General features: G+C 53.8%; 2 protein-coding genes across 6 annotated transcripts in view; one reads left to right on the top strand and one right to left on the bottom strand.

The window, feature by feature from the left end:
* Positions 1-11,202: 11,202 nt before the first annotated feature.
* Positions 11,203-20,121, top strand: ZFTA (zinc finger translocation associated). The gene is made up of 5 exons (XM_031016130.3): positions 11,203-11,494; positions 13,685-14,182; positions 14,735-15,121; positions 15,391-15,954; positions 16,120-20,121. The coding sequence occupies exons 1-5, from the start codon at positions 11,356-11,358 to the stop codon at positions 16,566-16,568; spliced, it is 2,037 nt and encodes a 678-aa protein (XP_030871990.1). The 5' UTR covers positions 11,203-11,355; the 3' UTR covers positions 16,569-20,121.
* RTN3 (reticulon 3) overlaps positions 20,122-22,136 on the bottom strand; it is a 74,070-nt gene continuing 72,055 nt past the window's right edge. For all 5 annotated transcript variants that reach the window (XM_019036516.4, XM_019036515.4, XM_055354360.2 and 2 more), the window contains one exon: positions 20,122-21,887. In XM_019036516.4, coding sequence (XP_018892061.1) covers positions 21,842-21,887 — 46 coding nt within the window. In that variant the 3' untranslated portion in view covers positions 20,122-21,841. The remainder of the gene's footprint in view (positions 21,888-22,136) is intronic.

The following is a 22,136-nucleotide window of genomic DNA, read 5'->3' as shown; positions in this document are numbered from 1 at the left end:
GGACCAGATTTGGGTCATGGGCACATATCTGCAGCTGATCATATGTTCTGCTAGCTTTGCAACCCCAGTAGAACGAGACAGGCTCTTTCCAGAGAGCTCCAGCAGATGTCCAAAGGATGACTCTCCTCAGCCTACCTTAGGACTCATGGCCTTTTCCAAATCAATCTAGTGTCCTATTAATAGGCCTGGATGTGGAGTTGCCAGATTTAGCACATAAAAATACAGGACATTTGAATTTCAGATACACAATGAATAAATTTTTTTGGATTAGTATTCCCAAGTATGCATCCTGTGTTTTATCTGGTAACCCTACCTGGGTCATATGTCAACTCAGTGTGGGGGATGAAATCAGCTATACCCAAACCACTTAGTTTGAGTGTGAGAAGAGGTATCATTCCAGAAGGAAAAATGAAGCTGGTGTTTCCAGAAAGAAATGGAGATGATATGCACAAATGATACTGTACCTATGTATGCTCAGTTCATTGTGACCCACCAGCCTTCCCAGCTCCTGTATCCTGCCAATATATGTCTGCTTGGTACAGGAAGTAGGTGGAAATCCCTTGATTTTTAGGAATACAGGCTCCCCCCGCAACCCCGGGGGATGAATTATGGTTAAACTACCAATGATAATTGCTTTTCCTGTTGCCAAATGCTGAATACAAATATTCCTAGCTTCCTTTGTAGCCAGAGACGACTATGCAACCAGTTCTGGCCAATGAGAGGTAAGGGAAAATTTCCTGGGGAGTTTCTAGGGAAGAGTTTGATTCCCAGATAAAAGACAGAGCCTCTGGAGGAAAGAACTTTTGCCCTTGTCTCTTTCTTCTTCCTTGGAATGCTGGTATGAGCACATATTTGGAGCTGTGGTATACAGCTTTTGATCGTGAGATAACAAACACAAGAGTTAAAAGCCAGCTAAAAATGATGGAGCTGAAGAGTGGGAAGAATTTGAACTAAGTCTGGGACCTCCAACCCCTGGACTTCTTACATAAACAACAAAGAGCTTTATATTTTAGCCTCTGTCCTCTGTTACTTGCAGCCAAATGTAACACATACACCCTATCTGCTACTCAAGCTGATACACCCCTTCCTCCAAGCCCACTTCTCTTCCACTGTCCGTCAGTTCAACGAGTAGCAATACTATCTTTCTTTTCATGCAAACTCAAAACTTCATTCTCATCCTTGGAACCCCCTTTTCTCCCCTAGTCCATCCCCTATTCTGTTAAACTTCCTTCCTCAGTAACTCTGAAATCTGCTCCTTTCTGCATTTCCTTCTCCACTGTCTATTCCTGGCAGCCTCTCTTTCTCTGATAGTCCAATTCGATAGCCTTCTAATCAGTCTTCCTGCCTCTACTCTTTGTCCCCTTGAAATATATTTCCACAGTTATTCTATCAGAATAAAAATCTGGTAATCTCTACACACACACACACACACACACACACACACACACACACACACATGCACCCGCGCGCACACACGCGCACACACACACACACTCTTCAGTTACCTCCCATCACTCTTAGTATAAAGACCAAAGCCTTTTTTTTTTTTTTTTTTTTTGAGACAGAGTCTCGCTCTGTCGCCCAGGCTGGAGTGCAGTGGCGTAATCTCAACTCACTGCAAGCTCCGCCTCCCGGGTTCACGCCATTCTCCTGCCTCAGCCTCCCCAGCAGCTGGGACTACAGGCGCCCACCACCACACCCAGCTAATTTTTTTGTATTTTTAGTAGAGATGGGGTTTCACCGTGTTAGCCAGGATGGTCTTGATCTCCTGACCTTGTAATCCACCCGCCTCTGCCTCCCAAAGTGCTGGGATTACACCACGCTCGGCCTCTTGCTTCTATTCTTCATGATAGATTTGTGCAGTTTCAAGTCAGTCTCAGAGATCATTTGGCTGTCTATGAAATCCCCCAAAAAGAATGTCAGGAGAGAGATCTGACTGGTCTTTCATGGGTCAGAGTGACCACTCTTACTGGGTAGGCAACTATAGGCTTTTGGGCTGGAAAGTTTGGAGGAAAGGTGACTGCTGTGGGCCCCATTCTGGGTCGGAAGGGATTGATCTTGGGGACAGCCCTTGGAGAGCTGGGCAGAGAGCAGAGGAGAGCCATTTCCTACAGGGCTGTGAAGGGATAGAATGGAAGGGCCAACCCCTAAGATGTGCCTCACTCCTGTTACTGTGTCTTGCTATTAATTGGAATGGCAATATGTTCTCAACATGAGTGACTAGACTTCTGTTGTTTCTGCTGTTCAGCATTACTTCTTGTGTTAACTCCATCCAGTTTTTCTTTATAGCGAGCACCCTTAGTCCACATGGTTGGGAGTGCTGACTCCTCCAGGAGCGGGCCTCTGACCCAGGCTTAAGCGAATGGCATATCCCGTGAGTTTAGTTTCAGTAACTCGTTGAAGGACAGGCTCATGATCCAATGTGATCCAGTGAGATTTAGACCTGGGACTTTGTTCACATTGTTGGAGGAGAGAAGATCTCTTTCTTTTCTGTGAGCCTTACAGTTGTCAGGTTGTGAATCTGGAGGTGCTGGGGTCATCCTGTAGAAAGACCTTTCCAAAAGGACAGCCAACAAACAGGGGAGCAGGGTAAAGATGAAGAGAGACAGACAGATAGACATTAAGATCACCGGGACACTGCTTGAACCTTGCATCGAGCCACATCTGAAGATCATTTTTTAATTTTCAGTCCCATGGACCAATACACCCTCTCCTGCTTTAAACTTTTAAGCCAGTTTTATTTTTATTTCTATTTTTAATCATTTATTATCAAAAGTGTGCTGATTTGGCTGGGTACAGTGGCTCATGCCTATAATCCCAGCACTTTGGGAGGCTGAGGCAGGCGGATCACTTGAGGTCAGGAGTTCAAGACCAGCCTGGCCAAAGTGGTGAAACCCCACCTCTACTAAAAATTCAAAAAATTAGCCAGGCGTGGTGGCACATGCCTGTAGTCCCAGCTACTCGGGAGGCTGAGGCAGGAGAATTGCTTGAACCCAGGAGGTAGAGGTTGCAGTGAGCTGAGATTGTGCCACTGCACTCTAGTAGCCTGGGCGACAGAGTGAGACCCTGTCTCCAAAAAAAAAAAAAAAAGGGTGCTGACTCAGTCTGAGGGGATTGATAAAACAGTAAGCAGCCACTGGAATACTCTGAGGTTATGGAAAGGAGACAGAAATACAAAATTTACACTTTTGACACATTTAAAGAGGGACAGGCTGGGTGTGGTGGCTCATACCTGTAGTCCCAGCACTTTGGGAGGCTGTATTAGTCCGTTCTCATGCTGTTCATAAGACATACCCAAGACTGGGTAATTTATAAAGGAAAGAAGTTTAATTGACTCACAGTTCCACACGGCTGGGGATGCCTCAAAATCATGGCAGAAGGGGAATAAGGAGCAAAGTCATGTCTTACATGGTGGCAGACAAGAGAGCTTGTGCAGAGTAACTCCCATTTATAAAACCATCAGATCTTGTGAGACTTATTCACTACCACGAGAACAATACTGGGGAAACTGCCCCCATGATTCAATTATCTCCACCTGGCCTCACCCTCCACATGTGGGGATTATTATAATTCAAGGTGAGATTTGGGTGGGGATGCAGCCAAACCATATCAGAGGCCAAGGCTGGAGAATCACTTGAGCCCAGGAGTTCGAGACCAGCCTCGACAACATAGGGAGACTCTGTGTCTATGTTTTTTTTGTTAATAAAGAGGGACAGGAATGAAGGCCTTGCTGGTGAACCCCTTGTTCTTCATCCCTGCTCATGGTCTTGTCAAAGAGTTGGACCATTATGGGACTGTCCCTCTTTAGTGGGGTGGACGGGTTAGGACATTGGGGCCATCTTAGAGGTCCCCAAAACCAGGAATTGGGGAGCCAGCAGCAGCCAGCATCCAAGGCTGGCTCTGAGGAGCACCGTCCAGTGCATCTGTGGTTTTCCACACTGGCAGGGGGAACTCAGGACACTTGTGCCCTGGCCCTAAGAATTATCCTTCCATTGGCACCAACAGGTAGGGCCAAGAAGACTATCCTGTGTTTTTTTTTTTTTTTTTTTTTGAGATGGAGTCTCGCTCCGTAGCCCAGGTTGGAGTGCAATGGTGTGATCTTGGTTCATTGCAACCTCTGCCTCCCAGGTTCAAGCCATTCTCCTGCCTCAGCTTCCTGAGTAGCTGGGATTACAGGTGCCAGCCACCATGCCCAGCTAATTTTTAGTAGAGACGGGGTTTCACCATGTTGGTCAGGCTGGTCTCAAACTCCTGACCTCAGGTGATCCACCTGCCTCAGCATCCCAAAGTGCTGGGATTACAGGCATGAGCTACCACTCCCAGCCGGCTATCCTGTATTTTCTCATTGATCAAGTCACCCCAGTAAATGGTTTGCATAGCTGAGGCATTCAGAGTGCTTCGCTGTACAGGGCAATCACTGTTCGTACGGATGTGGGGAAATCGGAACCCTTGCACACTGTTGGTTAGGAATGAGAAATGGTATAGCCACTGTAAATCTCACTTCTGGGCATTTATCCAGAAGACTTCAAATAAGATCTCAGAGATATATTAGCACTTCTATGTTTATTCATAATAGTCAAGATGTGGAGACAGACTAAATGTCCACCAACAGATGAATGAAGAAAATGCTTTGTATACATACAATGGAATCTTATCCAGCCTTAAAATAGAAGGAAATTCTTCAACATGTGACAACATGGATGAACCTTGAGGAAATTATGCTAAGTGAAATAAGCCAGTCACAGAAAGACAAACACTGCATGATTTCAGTGATATGAAGTTTCTAAAATAGTCAAATTTGACTGGGCATGTGGCTCACAACTGTAATCCCAACACTTTGGGAGGCTGAGGCAGGAGGATTGCTTGAGGCAGGGGGTTCGAAACCAGCCTGGGCAAGATAGTGAGGAGACACCCATCTCAACAAAAAAATTAAAAAATTAGTCAGGTGTGGTAGTGGGTGCCTGTAGTCCTAGTTATTTGGGAGGCTGAGGTGGAAGAATCCCTTGAGACCAGGAATTCGAGGTTACAGAGAGCTATGATTGTGCCATGGCACTCCAGCCTGGATGACACAGCAAGATTCTGAATCTAAAAAAAATTTTTTTTTTAATTCAAATTCATAGACTCAAACTGTGGAAGGGTGGTTGATAGGGGCTGGGGAAAGGAGGAAAGAGGGGTTACTAATCAATGAGCATAGAGTTTTTTTTGTTTTTGAGACGGAGTCTGGCTCTGTCGCCCAGGCGGGAGTGCAGTGGCACGATCTCGGCTCACTGCAAGCTCTACCTCCCGGGTTCACACCATTCTCCTGCCTCAGCCTCCCGAGTAGCTGGGACTACAGGCGCCCGCCACCACGCCCAGCTAATTTTTTGTATTTTTAGTAGAGACGGGGTTTCATCATGTTAGCCAGGATGGTCTCGATCTCCTGACCTTGTGATCCGCCCACCTCAGCCTCCCAAAATGCTGGGATTACAGGCGTGAGCCACTGCGCTCGGCCTAGTTTTTTTTTTTGGTTTTTTTTTTTTTGAGACAGAGTCTCATTCTGTTACCTAGGCTGGAGTGCAGTGGCACAATCTTGGCTCACTGTAACCTCTGCCTCCCGGGTTCAAGCAATTCTCCTGCCTCAGCTTCCTGGGTAGCTGGGACTACAGGCATGTGCCACCATGCCTGGCTAATTTTTGTATTTTTAGTAGAGATGGGGGTTTCACCATGTTGGTCAGCCTCGTCTCAAACTCCTGATCTCAGGTGATCCACCCTTTTTAGCCTCCCAAAGTGCTGGGATTATGGGCGTGATCCACTGCGCCTGGCCAATGAGCATAAAGTTTTAGTTAAATAAGATGAATAGGCTCTAGAGATCTGCTGTAGAACCTAGTGCCTATGGTCAACAATAGTGCCCTGTACATTTAAAAGCTTGTTTAGAGGATAGATTTCATGTTAAGTGTTCTTACAATTTTAAAAAGAAAGAAGCCGGGCGTAGTAGCTCATGCTTGTAATCCCAGAACTTTGGGAGGTCGAGGTGGGAGGATCGCCTGAGCTCAGGAATTTGAGACCAGCATGGGCAACATGGTGACACCTCATGTCTGCAAAAATACAAACATTAGGTCAGGGGCAGTGGCTCACGCCTGTAATCGCAGCACTTTGGGAGGCCGAGACAGGTGGATCACGAGCTCAGGAATTCAATATCATCCTGGCCAAGATGGTGAAACCCCGTCTCTATTAAAAATACAAAAATCAGGCCAGGCGCGGTTGCTCACGCCTGTAATCCCAGCACTTTGGGGGGCCAAGGAGGGCAGATCACCTGAAGTCAGGAGTTCGAGACCAGCCTGGCCAACATGGTGAAACCCCGTCTCTACTAAAAATACAAAAATTAGCTGGGTGTGGTAGCGGGCGCCTGTAATCCCAGCTACTTGGGAGGCTGAGGCAGGAGAATCGCTTGAACCCGGGAGGCAGAGGTTGCAGTGAGCCATTGAACTCCAGCCTGAGCGACAAGAGCAAAACTCCATCTCAAAAAAATAAATAAATTAATTAAATTAAATAAAATTCCACACTCTCTCCCCTCAACACACACATTCAAAGCTCAAGGTTTTGGCTTAGACCTGGATCTAATCCTTAAGTTTGAAATTCCTTTGGGATTTTACAAGGGATGATTTAATTTACAATCTACATAGAAAGTTCCTTTAACATTATAGCCTATATGACCGATCTTAGTTTTTTGAAGGAGTTTGGGTCTGCTCTCTGGAGAATGTTGAAGGCTACTTTTAGAACCAGGATTTGTTTTTTTTTTAGTTCTGAGATATCCTGAAAAGTAGAATCCAGAATTTGTCACAAAGTTGGGTCTAGGGAGGTTAATGTTTTACCTCCTTAAAAACCTTCCTTTGGGAACACAATTCACAGTTCCTCTGTTTTTGTTGTCAGTGGCCCTTCTTTTAACAGGACCTGCCCAAGGAGCCACTGAAGCACTAGGAGAAGGCTGCCGCACTGGGGGATGCTGGCCCTTGCAGGCTGGGACCAACAACCTTAGAAGTTCTAGGGCTGGCTGGAGACACCACACAGGGGACTAAGTGAATCTGAGTTAGAGAATGGAAGAGGTAAGGTGTAAAAATCAGGAGTTCTGGGTTTGAAATGGGCTCCAAAGTTCTCAGGTTGTGACCTCATTTTCTTTTCTTTTTTCTTTTTTTTGAGACGGAGTTTCACTCTTGTTGCCCAGGCTAATGGCGCAATCGCAGCTCACTGCAACCTCCACCTCCCAGGTTCGAGTGATTCTCCTGCCTCAGCCTCCCGAGTAGCTGGGATTACAGGCCCGCACCACCACGCCCAGCTAATTTTTGTATTTTTAGTAGAGATGGGGTTTCACTATGTTGGTCAGGCTGGTCTCAAACTCCCAACCTCAGGTGATCCACCCACCTCAGCCTCCCAAAGTGCTGTAATAGGTGTGAACCACTGCGCCCGGCCTATAACCTCATTTTCTACTTCCAAATCTACTTTTCTTTTTATAGCCCCATCCTCTCAATCCAGATACTTGAGAGTTAGCAGGGCCTTTCCCGGATCATCACATTCAAGCAGACACCACGTCCTGTAATTCTATCTTCTTGATATGCTCAAGCTAGAACCACTACTAGCCCTCAACACTCCTGACCCCTGCCCCAGGCATAAGCAACTTTTAGGTATATCACTTAGGTAAGAAATAGCCCCTTGGTGAGAAGAGGTATCCTTTTTCCTGGCTTTGCTGGTATTCATCCTCCAGTTGCCTCCCCTTCCTCCTCCTCCTTCTTGCCCTCCTCCTTCTCCTTCTTCCCCTCCTCCTCCTCCTCCTTCTCTTCACTCAGCTGGTATTCATCCTCCAGTTGCCTCCTCCTCCTCCTCCTTCTCCTCCTCCTCCTCCTTCTCCTCCTCCTCCTCCTTCTCCTCCTCCTCCTCCTTCTCCTCCTCCTCCTCCTTCTCCTCCTCCTCCTTCTCTTCACTCAGCTGGTATTCATCCTCCAGTTGCCTCCTCCTCCTCCTCCTTCTCCTCCTCCTCCTCCTTCTCCTCCTCCTCCTTCTCTTCACTCAGCTGGTATTCATCCTCCAGTTGCCTCCTCCTCCTCCTCCTCCTCCTCCTCACTCAGCTGGTATTCATCCTCCAGTTGCCACCACCTCTTCCTTCTCTTCCTCCTCAGTGCAGTGAAGTTTACACCATGATGTGCTGTGGCCCTGCTCAAATCTTTTGCCTCCTCTCCATTGGCCCTGGGGCTGCTGCCTTGACATGGGTCTTTGTTGCTGTCCCTCTCCCCAGCGTTCTCCCAGCTGCCTCCATAATTGTCCACAATTCCCAGCATTCCCAGTGCCTTCAGGACAAACTGAGACTCTCCATGTGGCACCTAAGGCTCTAGTCCCTGCCAATTTCTATTTCCTCTTCTCCTCTCCCACCTGAAACCCTCCTTCATCCAGAATTTCCCCAGCCTCTGCCAGGAAACCCTTGTTCCCTTTCTCCTTCTGGCAATACCCTGGTCTTTCTAGTCTTGGTTTAAACAATGCCCTCCTTAGGAAGTCTTCCCCAGTTGGGTGACCCTTCCTGGGGCTTCCCTTTTCCTTGGTGCTTATCACCCTCTACTGCAATCAGTGCCGGGGACCCAGGGCACCGGAGGCACTGGTGCCTAGAGTGCAAGGGACTTTTAGGGGCTCATGAAAATGTTTTATTTTAAAATTAGATGAAAAAATGTAAGGGTCAAAGACAATTTTTTTTTCTCACATCAAAAAAATAAATGCGTAGGGCCCATGAAAATCTACTGAATTATTTAAATTTTTATTTTTATTTTAAATAGAGGAAGATACCTCATGAAGACAAAAGCACCTAAGGCCTGAGAAAGTGAGAATGTGGGCCTGACTCACTGCCATTGCTTTCCCCTTCCCCCAGTGGGGTTGGGGGGTACCCCCCACTGCATTATGTTATTCTTAAGTCTCTGCACCCCCAGCCCCGTTCTCATCACTTATGACTGCTTTCTGAACAAGAAAAGAAGTGCAGAAATAAATGAATGGCCTTGCGCAAGGCTCTTGACTCTCAGTCTCCATTTCTTCATCCCGACAACAAACTTCCAGCTTCACGGGGCTGCTGCGGGGATCAAGCAGTGAGTGGGAAACTTTTAGAACTGTCAAGCGTGCAGCCGTTCCTGAGGTCGTGCAGAATGTGGGTGGGAAAGGGAGGGCAGAGGTTGTTGAAGGTGGCTCCAGGTGGCTTTGATACCTTTCTTCTGGTAATAAAATTACCCTTTTTATACACACAGAGCACTGGCAGGACAGACACCAGAGTCTCACAGGGGCTGGCCCTCAGCACTGGTTCTCTGTGGAGTGAGCAACTAAACTAGAATAAAGCACAAGGGCCCTTGGCCCCAGAAGAACAGGCTTCTTTCATTTTAGGACATTAGGCTCTTTTAGCTTCTTTTCCTTTCTTTTCTTTCTTTCTTCTTCTTTTTTTTTTTTTTTTAAACCATACTACTTAGAAGTGCGTGAAGCCCAGGTCTCTGTCTCACTTTCCCTTTGTGTTCCCGGGCCTGGCACAGATAACGGAAATAATGAATGAAGGAATCTCCCATCTCAAGGCCCTGCGTGGCACCCATCAGCATCAGGGCCTCTGACCCCAGTGGGTGAGAGGAAGTGCAACGCCCCCCCCCGCCCCCCTGAGCGCAGGGCCTGCCGCGAAGAGAGCAGAGCTGTGAAACGGAGACTCAGTTTACCCAAGGTGGAGTCTCAAGCACGTCAACATGGGGCTGAGGAAGAGACGGGACATCTCCGTGGCGACAGAGCCCAGAGGCACTTAAGAAATCTTAGTTCTTGTCCCCTCCTCATAAGCACTTCGGGGACAGGTTTCCTGTGTTCCAAGTAATTTAATTCCCATGGCTCCCGAAAGGCTGGAGCGGTTTCCTTTTCAGAGGCTGTGGGTGCCTCTGAGAAGGAAAGTCACAGGCAGTATCAGTCTTGCCCATTTTCTTCAGTGCTGTGTGTCCAGCGTCTGAAAGCATGCGGGCACACAGTAGGTGGTGACCAGCGGACGAACTGCCATCGGCGACCGCTGGGTAACTCCCCAGTGCAGGGAACAAAACCCGCCTCCAGATAAGAAGACCCTGCAGGCCTCCCGCACCCTGTAATTTGGATCTCCAGGAATCGCCTTTGTTGTGGGCGCCCAACCTCAGGCAAAGCGAGCACCTGCTCCTCCCGCCGGTCCTCGCAGGAGGACCCCAGGCTGCTGTGCCCCGGCTGCCTCTCCCGGTCCCTGCGCTCCGCTTCTCCGGAGCTGGGGGACCGGGGACGCCCCGGGACCCGCAGCCAGGGTCCGCCCAGCGCTTCCGAGCCGTGGTAACGCGCCTCACCAGGTGCCCGACACCCCGCCCGGGGCCAGCATTCTTCGCTTCCTAGGGCCGGGCCGGGGGTCTGGGGCTGCGTCAAGGGCCTCGTCAGGCACCCCCAGGCCTGCGGGGGCAGGATCCTGAGTCACCGCCGCGCACGCCCTCTCCTCCCGGCTTCCATCCTGGGGCCACCTCCGCCCCGCAGGGTCGGGCCCCGGCGCAGCCGGCTCTCTGCGGGTCTGCTGTGCGCCCCTCTCCCCAGCCCGAGTCACTGCGGCCGCCGCCCCCACCCCTGGCTGGCTGGGGGGAGCCTCGCTTGTCCGCCCCTCCCATGAGAAGCCCGAGCTCTCAGCGCTCCCGGGCGGCTCCCGCGGGAGGGGGCGCGGCCGCCCCCACGGCTCCACCCTCTCGGCGGGGCCGCAGCCATCTGGGGCCCCTGCCAGTAGCGGCCGCTCCGGGGCCCGCACGGAGCTCGCGACCCGCTTGCGCGGCGGGAGGCAGCCCCGGGCGGGGACCCCGGCCTCCTCAGCGGGCGCTCCCGGCGCTGAGATGCCCCGAGGGGGCGGTGGCCGCGAGCCGAGCCCGGGTGGAAGCGCGTCGCAGCGGACGCGGGCGCCCCTCGCCACCTCAGTGACCCTTTGGGAGCTGGGACCGGAGCCCCGCAGGCGGCGGTGCGGGCCCGCGGGGGCGGCGAGGTCCGTGCCCCTAGCGTCCGGAGCGGGCGCAGGCTGCTGAGACTCGGCTGGGCTCGTTGCCTCCGCCTTTCCCCCCAGCCCCCCGCGAGCTGGCAGGAGGAAATAGCGCGCGGCCCCTTTAAATTTACCCAGGAGCCCTTAAAGGAGCCCCAGGGGCCCCAGACAGGAATCCCCACCCCGGTCCAGCCCGCGCCGCCGAGCGAGCAGCCTGCCGTCCGTGCGGCCGGCCGCCCCGTGCATGCGCCCCGCGCCCCGGGGCCCCGCGCAGCGAGCGCTCCGCGCGGGCTGCCGCCGGCCCCGCGGCCCCGCGCCCCGCCGCCCCGGGGCCCCGCTCCGCAGCGCAGCGCATGGAGCTCGGCGGGGACCACCGGAGCCGGAGCAGCGGCGGCAGGGGCGGCCCCGGGCCAGCAGTGGCCTCGGCACGGGGCCGACGGCTGCCGCCCGCCGGATCGAGCGGCAGCGCGGAGCCAGAGGAAGACGAAGGCGGTAAGAGCTGGGGCCGGCGGCCCGGGCGGGGGCCCCGGCGTGGGGGAAGGGAGGGCTGCGGCTCGGGGCCCCTCTCCGCCGCCGAACAAAGCGGGGGACGCGGGCAGGGCGGCCGGGGGCGCCACCTGGTGGGCGCGGAGCGCGGCTGCAGGGCTGGCGGGGGAGCCCCCCGCCCAGCTCCCGGGGTCGGCCCGCGGGGCTCGGGCGGCTCGCCTCCCCCTTAAAGGGCCCCGCGGCCGCCCGCAGCGCCCCGCCTTGGGGGCCAGGCCCGAGGGGCCCCACGGGGCAGGGCGCCACGGAGCGAGGCTGGTGGACTTGCGGCCCCCGCCCCTTTCTCTTTCAGACTCCCAGGTGGTCTCCCTAATCGGGCTTTCTCTCAAAAGTCCGCCCAGACCCTGGGTCCCCTTCGGGGGCTTTTCCCCAGCGGAGCTGAGCTCAGCTCCGAACTCTGCTGTTTTAAATCGGGCTGCTCCTCTTGTCTCGTGGCCTTGTGAGAGACATGCACCCTTTTTCTTTTCTCCCACATTCTCCCTAGGAAAGTGCATCGCTTGCGCCCCGGGGGCCCACACCATCTTTTCCCACCGCGGGCAGTTTTTAAAGCGATGGGTTCGCCCACAAAGGCAGGCACCCCTCCGGCCGGTGCATTCTCCCTTCCCTTCTTTTCAGAATTTTTTTTTGCCCTAATTTGTCAGCTCTAGCGGAACCAACCAGTCCTCCTCGTTTGCTCTCAAAGGAGACTGTTGACTCATTTCCCGGCTGCAGGGTCACGCCTTAAGACCCTTGAAGGTTTCCTCCAGGCCAGGGAGATTCTGCCCGAATCTCCAAGCTCCCCTCCCGGTCTCTCCCCTCCCAGAAACGCCCCATCCCCTTTTGTTTTTAAAGAACCTCGGCTCCTCCCCCTTTTTCGGCTCTTAAAGGGCCAATCCACCTTAGACTAGCCTGGATCCAGCGCTGGAAGGATGCTTAGAGACCAGCCAGCTAGCCAGTGTCGTTGCAGACAAAGAAGCTCAGGCCCAGAGGGCGGACATGACCTATCAAAGGTCACAGAGCAAGTTACCAGTGAAGCCAGGACTTGAACCCAGGCCTATGACTCCGAAGCCAGTGGATTCTATGGATCTACTTAAATAAAAACTAAAACAAACAAAAAAACTTCCACAAGGGTGACAGGAGCCCTTTCTGATCCTGTCTTTTGTTTTCCCAACCCTGTGATTCTCCACTGAGAGAATGACCAGAACCTGCCTGTGTGCCCAGGAGACCATTTTTCTAAATCAAGAGGGGTGGGAACTGTAGGGAGGGTAGGGGACTGTTCTGGGTGGGTGTCTGGCACAGGGAACACCATTGGGTTAGTGGGGCCTCTCCAGTGCCCGCCCTTCTGACTGCTGGGCAGTGGCCGGCTCCCTGCCAGAGCAGCAAATAAAGCCCCAGAAAGACTTAATGGGCTTCAGTGGATGGTGGCCACTCCCTGCCGCAGTATCATTAGTTGTCACTCTGGTGGCCCTCCTGCCATCCCTTTACAGGGTCATTGGCTCCTCCAGAATCTGGAGAAGTTTCAGTCTCAGAAACTTCTTTCCCTGGAGATGTTGGCAGGTTTGTCTTGGGGATCCCTCCCATGTGGGGGCCTAGATTTGGGGAACTGACAATGCCTAGCCCATCCCCAAAATGGGAGTCTCAGGAAGCTGTATTTGAAGCATTACTGGAAAAAGGGAGAAGACCTGTGGGTGGGGCCCTCCTGGCGGGGGCCCCAGGCGGGTGGGTCCCGTGTGCAGCCCTGGCTGCAGACAGATGCCCCCTTTGTTTGTCTGGCCCCACTGCCTGCTCTGCTCCAGCTGGAACCGCCCTGGCCTGCTGCTCTCCTGGCTTTCTCCCTACGGCTCTTGTCCAGAAAGGGCACCTCACAGAGCTGGTTGGCTCCTTGGCCCTCACCTTATTTTTTAAAAAGTCAGAGCTATTTCCACAGTGCCCTATGTCCTTTTGTTGTTGATCTCCTCTTAAAGGGTCCTTGCCCTTTGTAAAGGGCTAATGTTTTGGCTCCCACTTCTCCTACCATCCCTTTTATTCCTGTTGCCGTCCCTTTCCTGCCCCGGAACACCCCCTCCCCCAGCTCCCTTTCTCAGGGCTCACCATCGAAGCCCTCGCCTCTTTCCCTGGAAATCAGAGATTGAAAAACTGTCTCCCTTTCCCCTTCTTCAGGGCAAGATCTTCAGCTGGAAGGGGGTGCCTTGGGGTCCTGGGGGAGTGCCCCCCTGCCCTCCTCCAGGGCCAGGGGACCAGCATCTTCAGGCAGGAAATATTCAGACCACTGTGAGGCCCGGGCCTCGAGGCCTGGAAAGAGCCGCATCCCTGGCCGTGACCACCGGCGCTACTACCACGACCACTGGCGGCTAGAGTACCTGATGGACTTCAACCCTGCCCGGCACGGCATGGTGTGCATGGTGTGCGGCAGCTCCCTGGCCACCCTCAAGCTCAGCACCATCAAGCGCCACATCCGCCAAAAGCACCCCTACTCCTTGCATTGGAGTCCCCGGGAGAAGGAAGTCATCAGCAACAGCTGGGATGCACACCTGGGGCTGGGGGCCTGCGGAGAGGCCGAGGGCCTGGGGGTCCAGGGGGCTGAGGAGGAGGAGGAGGAGGAAGAAGAGGAGGAGGAGGAGGGGGCCGGTGTCCCAGCTTGCCCGCCCAAGGGCCCAGGTAATGCAAATACAGATTCTGTACAGGCAGGGGCCTGGGTGGCCAGTGGGGCACAGTGGGCCAGCTGCTCTGCCAAGGAGCTGGTGTTCTTGAGCAAGGCACTGCTCCTCCTCTGGGTGGGGTCTGTTTATTGCCCTTATTATACAAAGGTGGGGGAAGGACAGTGGGGTGAGAGGGTCTCCGATGTCCATGACAGCTTGTACATTCTGTGGTTTTTGAAGTATCAAGTAGAGAAGTTGGGTGACAGGCAGTGGAAAAGCTTGGAGCAGGAAGGCCTGGCTGGGGTGGGTGAGGGAAGGGGAGGGTGCTGGAGAGGTGTGGCTGACGGTGAAGGCCAGGGACAGGGCTAGATTCCAGTCTGGGGGAGGTGTGGGTGGTGCTTGAAATGCTAGCAGAGGAGGGTTTAGGGAGTTAGGATTTCAGGAGAGAGGAAGAGAAGGGCAAAGGTTAGGCCTGGGGCCCAAGTGAGTGAGAGGCTTGTGGGAGACCTGGCTGTAGTGGGTATGCTCCCGTGGGGCCAGCGTCTCAGTTCCTTCCCTCCAACCCTTTCAGGCAAAGCCCCAGCTGGTGGGGGCTGCCGGCGCCAGCGGCGAGGGGGCCCAGTGGCACCCCGGGCTCGGCGTCTGCGCCTCTCAGCCTCCCGGAGGGCCGGGGGCAGCAGGGGGCTGGGGGCCCGGCGCCTGGAGAGGAGGCTGAAGGAGTCCCTGCAGAACTGGTTCCGGGCCGAGTGTCTCATGGACTATGACCCGCGGGGGAACCGGCTGGTGTGCATGGCCTGTGGCCGGGCACTGCCCAGCCTGCACCTGGACGACATCCGTGCCCACGTGCTGGAGGTGCACCCTGGCTCCCTGGGGCTCAGCGGCCCCCAGCGCAGTGCCCTGCTGCAGGCCTGGGGGGGCCAGCCCGAGGCGCTGTCTGAGCTCACCCAGTCCCCACCAGGTGCGAGGCCCATCCCAGGCTGAGACCCCCTCATATTGGGGCTCTGAAGTGGGGTCTGTGGCCAAAACTGGGAGGCAGGGACTTAGGGCTGAGGGCTGAAGGCCAGGAGCTGGTGCTCCACACACATACATTCCCCCTGCCCCCAGACAGAGACAGACTGGGGCCTCTAGCTTGGGGCTGGGGTGAGGAGCCAGGATGGACCCCTCTGCGTGGGCAAGGGCAACCCAGCCAGCAGGCTGAGCCCCTCTCCCTCACCCCTTCCCCAACAGGCGATGACCTCGCCCCCCAGGACCTGACCGGAAAGAGCCGGGACTCGGCCTCCGCTGCTGGAGCCCCCTCCTCTCAGGATCTCAGCCCCCCAGACGTAAAGGAAGAGGCTGGCTGGGTCCCTGAGAGGCCCGGGCCCGCAGAGGAGGAGGAGGAGGAGCTGGAGGAGGGCGAGGGCGAGAGGGCGGGGGTCCCGGGCCGGTCGCCGCGGGGCCGCGCCCACCGCCGCCACCCCCAGGAGCGCTGGCGGCTGGAGTACCTCATGGAGTTGGACGGCGGCCGGCGCGGCCTGGTGTGCGGGGTGTGCGGGGGCGCGCTGGCCTCGCTCAAGATGAGCACCATCGAGCGCCACATCCGCCGGCGCCACCCGGGCTCCACGCGCCTCGGCGGGCCTGTCCAGGCCCTCATCGCCCGGGAGTGGAGCGAGAAGGCCGCCCACCTGCTGGCCCTGGGGCTGCCCCGCCCCGAGTCCCCCCAGGGCCCCGTCGCCCCCGGCACTGCCGCAGCCTCCGAGGAGGGGGGAGGGGACGAGGAGGAGGAGCCAGAGGAGGAGGAGGAGGAGTGGGGTGAGCGGTGGGGCCAGAGCAGGCGGAGAGGGAGAGCCGGGCAGCTGCTGGGGCAGAAGGGACTGGAGGATGGGATAGAAGGGCAAAGATGGGGTGACCAGAGATGAGACGCGGGGCCCAGCCCGCTGCCCCCCGCCGTCGCCAATGCGGTCCTTTGTCCCTCAGGCGACGTTCCGCTGTCCCCCGGAGCTTCCTTGGAGCGGCCCGCCGAAGAAGAGGAGGACGAAGAGGACGGCCAGGAGCCTGGGGGACTCGCCTTGCCGCCGCCGCCTCCCCCGCCGCCGCCCCCGCCCCGCAGCCGGGAGCAGCGGCGGAACTACCAGCCGCGCTGGCGGGGCGAGTACCTGATGGACTACGACGGCAGCCGGCGCGGCCTGGTGTGTATGGTGTGCGGGGGCGCGCTGGCCACGCTCAAGGTGAGCACCATCAAGCGCCACATCCTGCAGGTGCACCCCTTCTCCATGGACTTCACGCCCGAGGAGCGCCAGACTATCCTGGAGGCCTACGAGGAGGCGGCGCTGCGCTGCTACGGCCACGAGGGCTTCGGGCCGCCCGCCCCGGCGCCGCGTGACGGCGGCGCGGACCTCAAGTCTGGCGCTGTGTGTCGGGCGTAGCGGCCTAGCGGGCCCCTGGGTCAGGTCGGGTCGGGTCGGATCGGCCCCGCCCCGCCCTGTGCTCGCCCGGCCCTTCGGCTGGGAGACCCTCGCATCCGGTGTTAGCGCTTCCCGCGGCCGCGCCCCCCGCTGGCCGGGCCGGGCGGAGACGGGGGATCGGGTGGGGCCACCGGCGTCTGCGCGGTGCCACTTGGGTCCCTGAGCCAGTCGGTGCGCTGCGGGAAGCGCACTCTCCCATCGGCCCGGAGCCCTGCCCTCCCCGCGCAGGGCCCACGTTTTCCGAGAATCCACAGTGGCCTCCACGTGTTAGCGCCGAGCGCTCCCGGCCGCACCCCGCGAGGGGATCCTCCGCAGGCCGGGACTGAGGGCGCCGTCAGTCAGTATTAGGGCCGAAGGGGGGCCGTGCGGGCTCTGGCTCTGGCTCTGGCCCTGGCTGGGGGCCCAGTTCCCTGCAGCCTTGCACGCTGGCAGGCACGGCTCCCGGCTTGGGGGCTGCTGGCTGCCCTTCCCTAATTGGGATTCTCGGCCTCTCGGAGGCCCCGGCTGCGGACTGGGGCTTCCAGCGGGAGGCTGGGCCGCGAGGCTCGGGAGCCTTCCCGGGGTGGGAAGGCGCGTTGGACCGAGGGCGGGGCTATGCGCCCGGGGCCCGGGCTGGACCAGCTGCGCTTACCTCCCCGGCAGGCTCAGTGAGAACCGTGCGCCCGGCGGCCCCACTCTCCTCCCAGGCCGCTGCCACGCCCTCCAGGACAGATCTTGTAAAGGGATTAGCACTTTTTTCCTTTGCTCCTCTTGCCCCGAGGGTCTCTGCTTACCCCTAAACTCAAGAGTCAGGCGCCACCAAGTCCGTGGGAGCCCGGGGCACAGGCGGTCCCGGCAGTCAGCCTTCGATTCCCGCCCCATCCCCATCCCCCTTTGTCCGCGGTGGATGCGGCGTCGGTTCTCAACCCGCAGGGCCTGGGGCCGGGCCTCGGCCTGTTTTCCCCGTGGCAGCCGCAGGCCCTGTGTGGCAGGGATGGGGCCCCGCGATCTCCCAGGCAGGTCCGAGAGGGATGTGTAGATTCATTCTCCTGTGGAGAACAGGTGGCCCCGAGATCAGGCCCTTTTTTGCTCTTTGTATTTTATTTTGAAACTGTATTTAATGCTTTTATATGAAAGGGGGAGGGGCGGGGACAGAGCTGACCCAGTCACCCTTATGTGCAAATGTCTTATTTATTATGCGTGTATCAGAGATAAGCTGTGAGGTGGTGGAGGGAAGACCTGAAGGAAGTTGGAGCGAGGGCAGAGGCGGGGACGGGAGGACCCCAACTAGCTGTGCTGATGTTACTCCCGCTGGGAGACTCCGGGCCCTACTGTCTGCTCTTCACAAAGCCAGGCTGCTGCAGGAACAGTTCCCGCGGTCCTGAAGTCGGGGCGGGGAGGCTAGTGGGTGGAACTTGAGGGTTGGGTCTGGAGGAAGAGATGCCTGGGCAGCGTGGTCCAGCCCCTGCCTCGGGGTGGGAAGGCAGAGAGCAAAGAGGAGGCCCCTCTTATTCCGGACCCCCAGGCCAGAGCCCAGGAGTGGGAAAGCAGAGGGCAAAGAGGAGGCCCCTCCTCACATCCCTGACCCCCAGGCCAGAGCCTAAGGTTCAAGTGCCTCAGGCCCAGTCCCCTTGACTCTTCCTGTTTGGGAGTTGGATTTTATACCACGGATTTTATAGCATTTTTATATAATTCAGGATTGTCAGAATTGGAAAGGGCCCTGGAGATCACTAGTACTACCCTCCTCACCTTCACAGATAGATAGGTAAATTGGAGCCCAGGAACCGAGATGATCACACAGCCAGGTAGGGACAGTACAAGAATTAGAATGAAAATCCTAGCTCCCGACTCAGTGTTCTTTGCACGATGCCACACTGCTTCCCAATTCGCTGGTCAGTTATTAAAATTTGTCAGGCCTGCCGAAGGATTGACATGCTGGGCAATGCAGGCCACCACGGTGGATCTGTGACTCCTGAAGGTGGCAAAGCCCTGCACACTGCCTTGGGATGAGCACACTGAGCTCTGCAGGGCCTCAGCTGGAAGGCGCCATCCAATCGTCCTTCCCCTCCCCAGCAGAACTCCAGAGGTGGGGCGACTGCCGCAGGGCCCAAGGCTGCCTCGGCAGGGGGCTTTGTGCTCTTTGTTGTGGAGGCCACCAGGGATTCAGGAAGATCCTGAATGGGTTGTCAATTGACTGAAAAGTAAATTCCCAGTAAGTTTGAACCTCCACGGTTTTTGAGACAGTATTAAAAGCTTGAGAACGGAGATTATGGATGGCACCAGGCTGTGCACTGCCATTCTTTTACTTTCCTTCATGCATTTTTTCGGATCCAGAGTATTAACACCACTTTTTTTACTCTGCCCACTCAAAAACAGTAGGTAAATTGGGGCAACCAATTTATAATCACTCAAGCCCACTGCCAAAGTTCAGATAAGCCAGGGCAGAGGGGTTAGATTTCCCCTCCTCCGTAGGCAGAGAGAGGCCTCAGGAGAGTGGACATCTTTACTGAGACAGCCCCAAACACACCAGTGGCTCTCAAAGTGTGTCCCTGAGACCAGCAGCATCACCTTAGGAATCTGCTAGAAATAAAAATTCTTGGGCCATACCCCAGGGTTACTGAATCAGAAACTTGGTTGGGGCCTAGCAGTCTGTTTTCATGAGCCCTCCATTGATCTTGATGCAGCTGAAGTGCCCGGCACCAGTGAAAGGGAAGGGCTGCGGTAGTGATTCCATTGATTCCTGCTTTGATGGAAGTTATGGCCTCACAGGTTAGAGGTTGCAAGTTGAGTTGGCCCTCTTGCCTAGGTGTGCCTCCTTGCCTTGGGATTCTGACATGAACAGGTGAAGTCTCTTCATGATTTTTTTTGTTGTTGTTAATGGTATGCTTGCTATTATGGCCAATATGTAAATGTTACTCTGAATACATATTTATATACCATGTTACTTAGTGACATTATTCAAACATTTGTATGCGTATTTGTGAAATTGTTTGCATCAGTCATTTAAAAAATATTTCAGCCTAAGTTTTCTAAGAGGTATGTTTAATACATTTTTAAAAGCCAGCTTAAGGGTCACAGCAGCCTTAGTTTAGGAGAAGAGCTAATCACAGGTGACCACTCAAGTTCTTTGAATGAAGACCTGATGATGTATTTAGTTCCCATTTTCCACGGTGATTGACTCAATTTAAGTGTATTGTGGCTATATGTAATTTACAGGCTGCTTTACGTTGCAGGTGGGAAAATCTCCCAGGCTGGTGTGAGGCTGAACTGGGGCAAAAGACCCCCTGACCCCTCCTCATTCTTCTAAGGTCACCACCTCTTAGAGGGTCTCTTATTTTCTTTCAGAGATCAAATGCACAGTTATGCTGTACAACTAAATTCTGCAGTCTTGGGAATCCTTACGAGTACCAACTATTAGTCACTTTTTAAAGTCCCCAAAGTGGAGTGAGGATAGGGGGAGTGGAAGCAGTGTTTGGTTCTTACTTTACCCAAACTGTGTATAAAGAATAAAGTTAGCAGAATGATGCCACAGTCATTGTTTGTGTTTTTTTTTTTATTAATACATCAATTTGAAATTTTACAGGAACCAAGATTCAAGCTCCTTAGGTGCTACTGTATTTTTATGTTGCACACACAGACATGTACACACAGTTTCATTAGTAATTTTTCATCTATAGGTTTTTCTTAAAAAAAAAAAAATCCTGTGTGGCACAAAGATCTCTTCAATTATCTAAACACAGCAGCAACAAAAGAAAAGAACTGGATGTGGCGCTTCCACTGCAGAAGGTCCTTTGGAGGGGAAGCCCAAAAAGACAATCACTGACTTCCTGGGAGGGCAGAGGATGAGGATGGAGAATGCACTTCCTACTAGGATATGAAACCAGTTAAAACACTCAAAGGGGGCTAAGAAAATAAGATGGAGTAAGGCAAGGGTACCTTTTACCCATCCAAATTCCTAATTTTCCCAAAACACATAGAAAGACAATTTCCTTCCACTACTTCTTGCAGCTGCCGTACTTTGGGACCATCAAATATCATAGCCCTTACTTTAAACTCGCCAGTGCATATTCCCTCTGAAGGATCATGACTATGAGTGAGAACCTGAAGGAACTCACAGATGATTTTTCTTTCAAGTTCGCTGAATTTTCATATTGAAGGTGGAGAAAAAAACTTGCCTCCAAATGGGAATCGGAGATTTGAATCTCAGGAAAAGATCAAGAAAAGAACTGGGAAAAGATCAAGAAAAAAAGGCTTTCTGTATTTCACCTCTTGAGAATGTTCCCCCCCAGACTGAGATAGGATCACAATAACTCAATAACTGAGGAGCCCACATGCAGGTTATTTTTTTCTCTAACAAGTTTACAGCAGTGCACAGCAGTTACAGACATTTATTTTATAATAAGAAAAGTACAACCATATTTATTAAACTTGAGGTGGGCAGGGGAGAGGGAGGAAAGCACATTCGGGAACGAGTTCTCAAACTAATGCTCAGAACCGGTGTCCAGTGATGTAGAAACCACTTTCCCAAATGGCGGAGCCTTTCCTTCCCTGGGGATAGTGGCAGAGGGAGTGACGGCCACCACAGCATTCCTGCTGACTCCCTCTCAGTCCCACTTTCCATTTCTATTCTTTTTTATCAGATGGCATTCTTGGAATCAGGAATTATCACTATCACCTATAAGTTATTCATCAAGTTGATAGTTAAATCATTAAAGAAAAGGAGTATCAGGAGTAGCTGCTCACATTGTGGGGCAGGAAGATAGGATTTGAGGGCTGCAAAAAAAAAAAAAACCAAGGAAGGTATCACACTCCTGTCCCCAAATAATTTTTTCATAAGTTAATCATTACTTCTTAACTTAAGGGCAAAACTATAATGGATAGCTGAGTAAGACTAGTGCTGAAAACTGGACAGAAGGACCCAGAGATGTTCTATCTTTCATTTTCTCTTTTACCTCCAATCTTTCCCCTTTCAAGCTACAGGTAAAGGCTCTACCACCATTAAGGTATTGACTTATCCTATGAATTTGATTCTTTCTTCTTCTGAGTTCTAAGATAGTTCTTTTATCAGTCCATCAATTTTTGTGCTTGATACTGAGGGTTAAAGGGAAAGGATGGGAGAAAACACCAAATTAAAAAAAAAAGCTTGGAATGCAGGCTCAAGCTGACATTGAGTATGTTCCTTCATAGTACAAGTAACGACGTTATAACTATTAAATGGTGTTTTAGTAACTGTTGCATTTCTGGTTTCCATGTACTTATTCTGCCTTTTTTTTGGCGATTCCAGGGAGTTTTGCTTGGATCCTATTGAGAAAAGGAGGGGAAAAAGAAAGAAAGTGAAAACATTAGCATTCGCTCTAGGTTTTTATTTTAACTGTGATGCTAGAGGACAGTCCTGGACTTGCATAAGCAATGTGAAACGCATTCTCCCGGCTGGGCGTGGTGGCTCACGTGTGTAATCCCAGCACTTTGGGAGTCCGAGGCAGGCAGATCATGAGGTCAGGAGTTGAAGACCAGCCTGGCCAATATGGTGAAACCCTGTCTCTACTAAAA

This window comes from Gorilla gorilla, chromosome 9 (assembly GCF_029281585.2).
Source record: "Gorilla gorilla gorilla isolate KB3781 chromosome 9, NHGRI_mGorGor1-v2.1_pri, whole genome shotgun sequence".
Classification (NCBI taxonomy): domain Eukaryota; kingdom Metazoa; phylum Chordata; class Mammalia; order Primates; family Hominidae; genus Gorilla; species Gorilla gorilla.
This window is presented reverse-complemented; position numbering and strand designations above follow the sequence as displayed.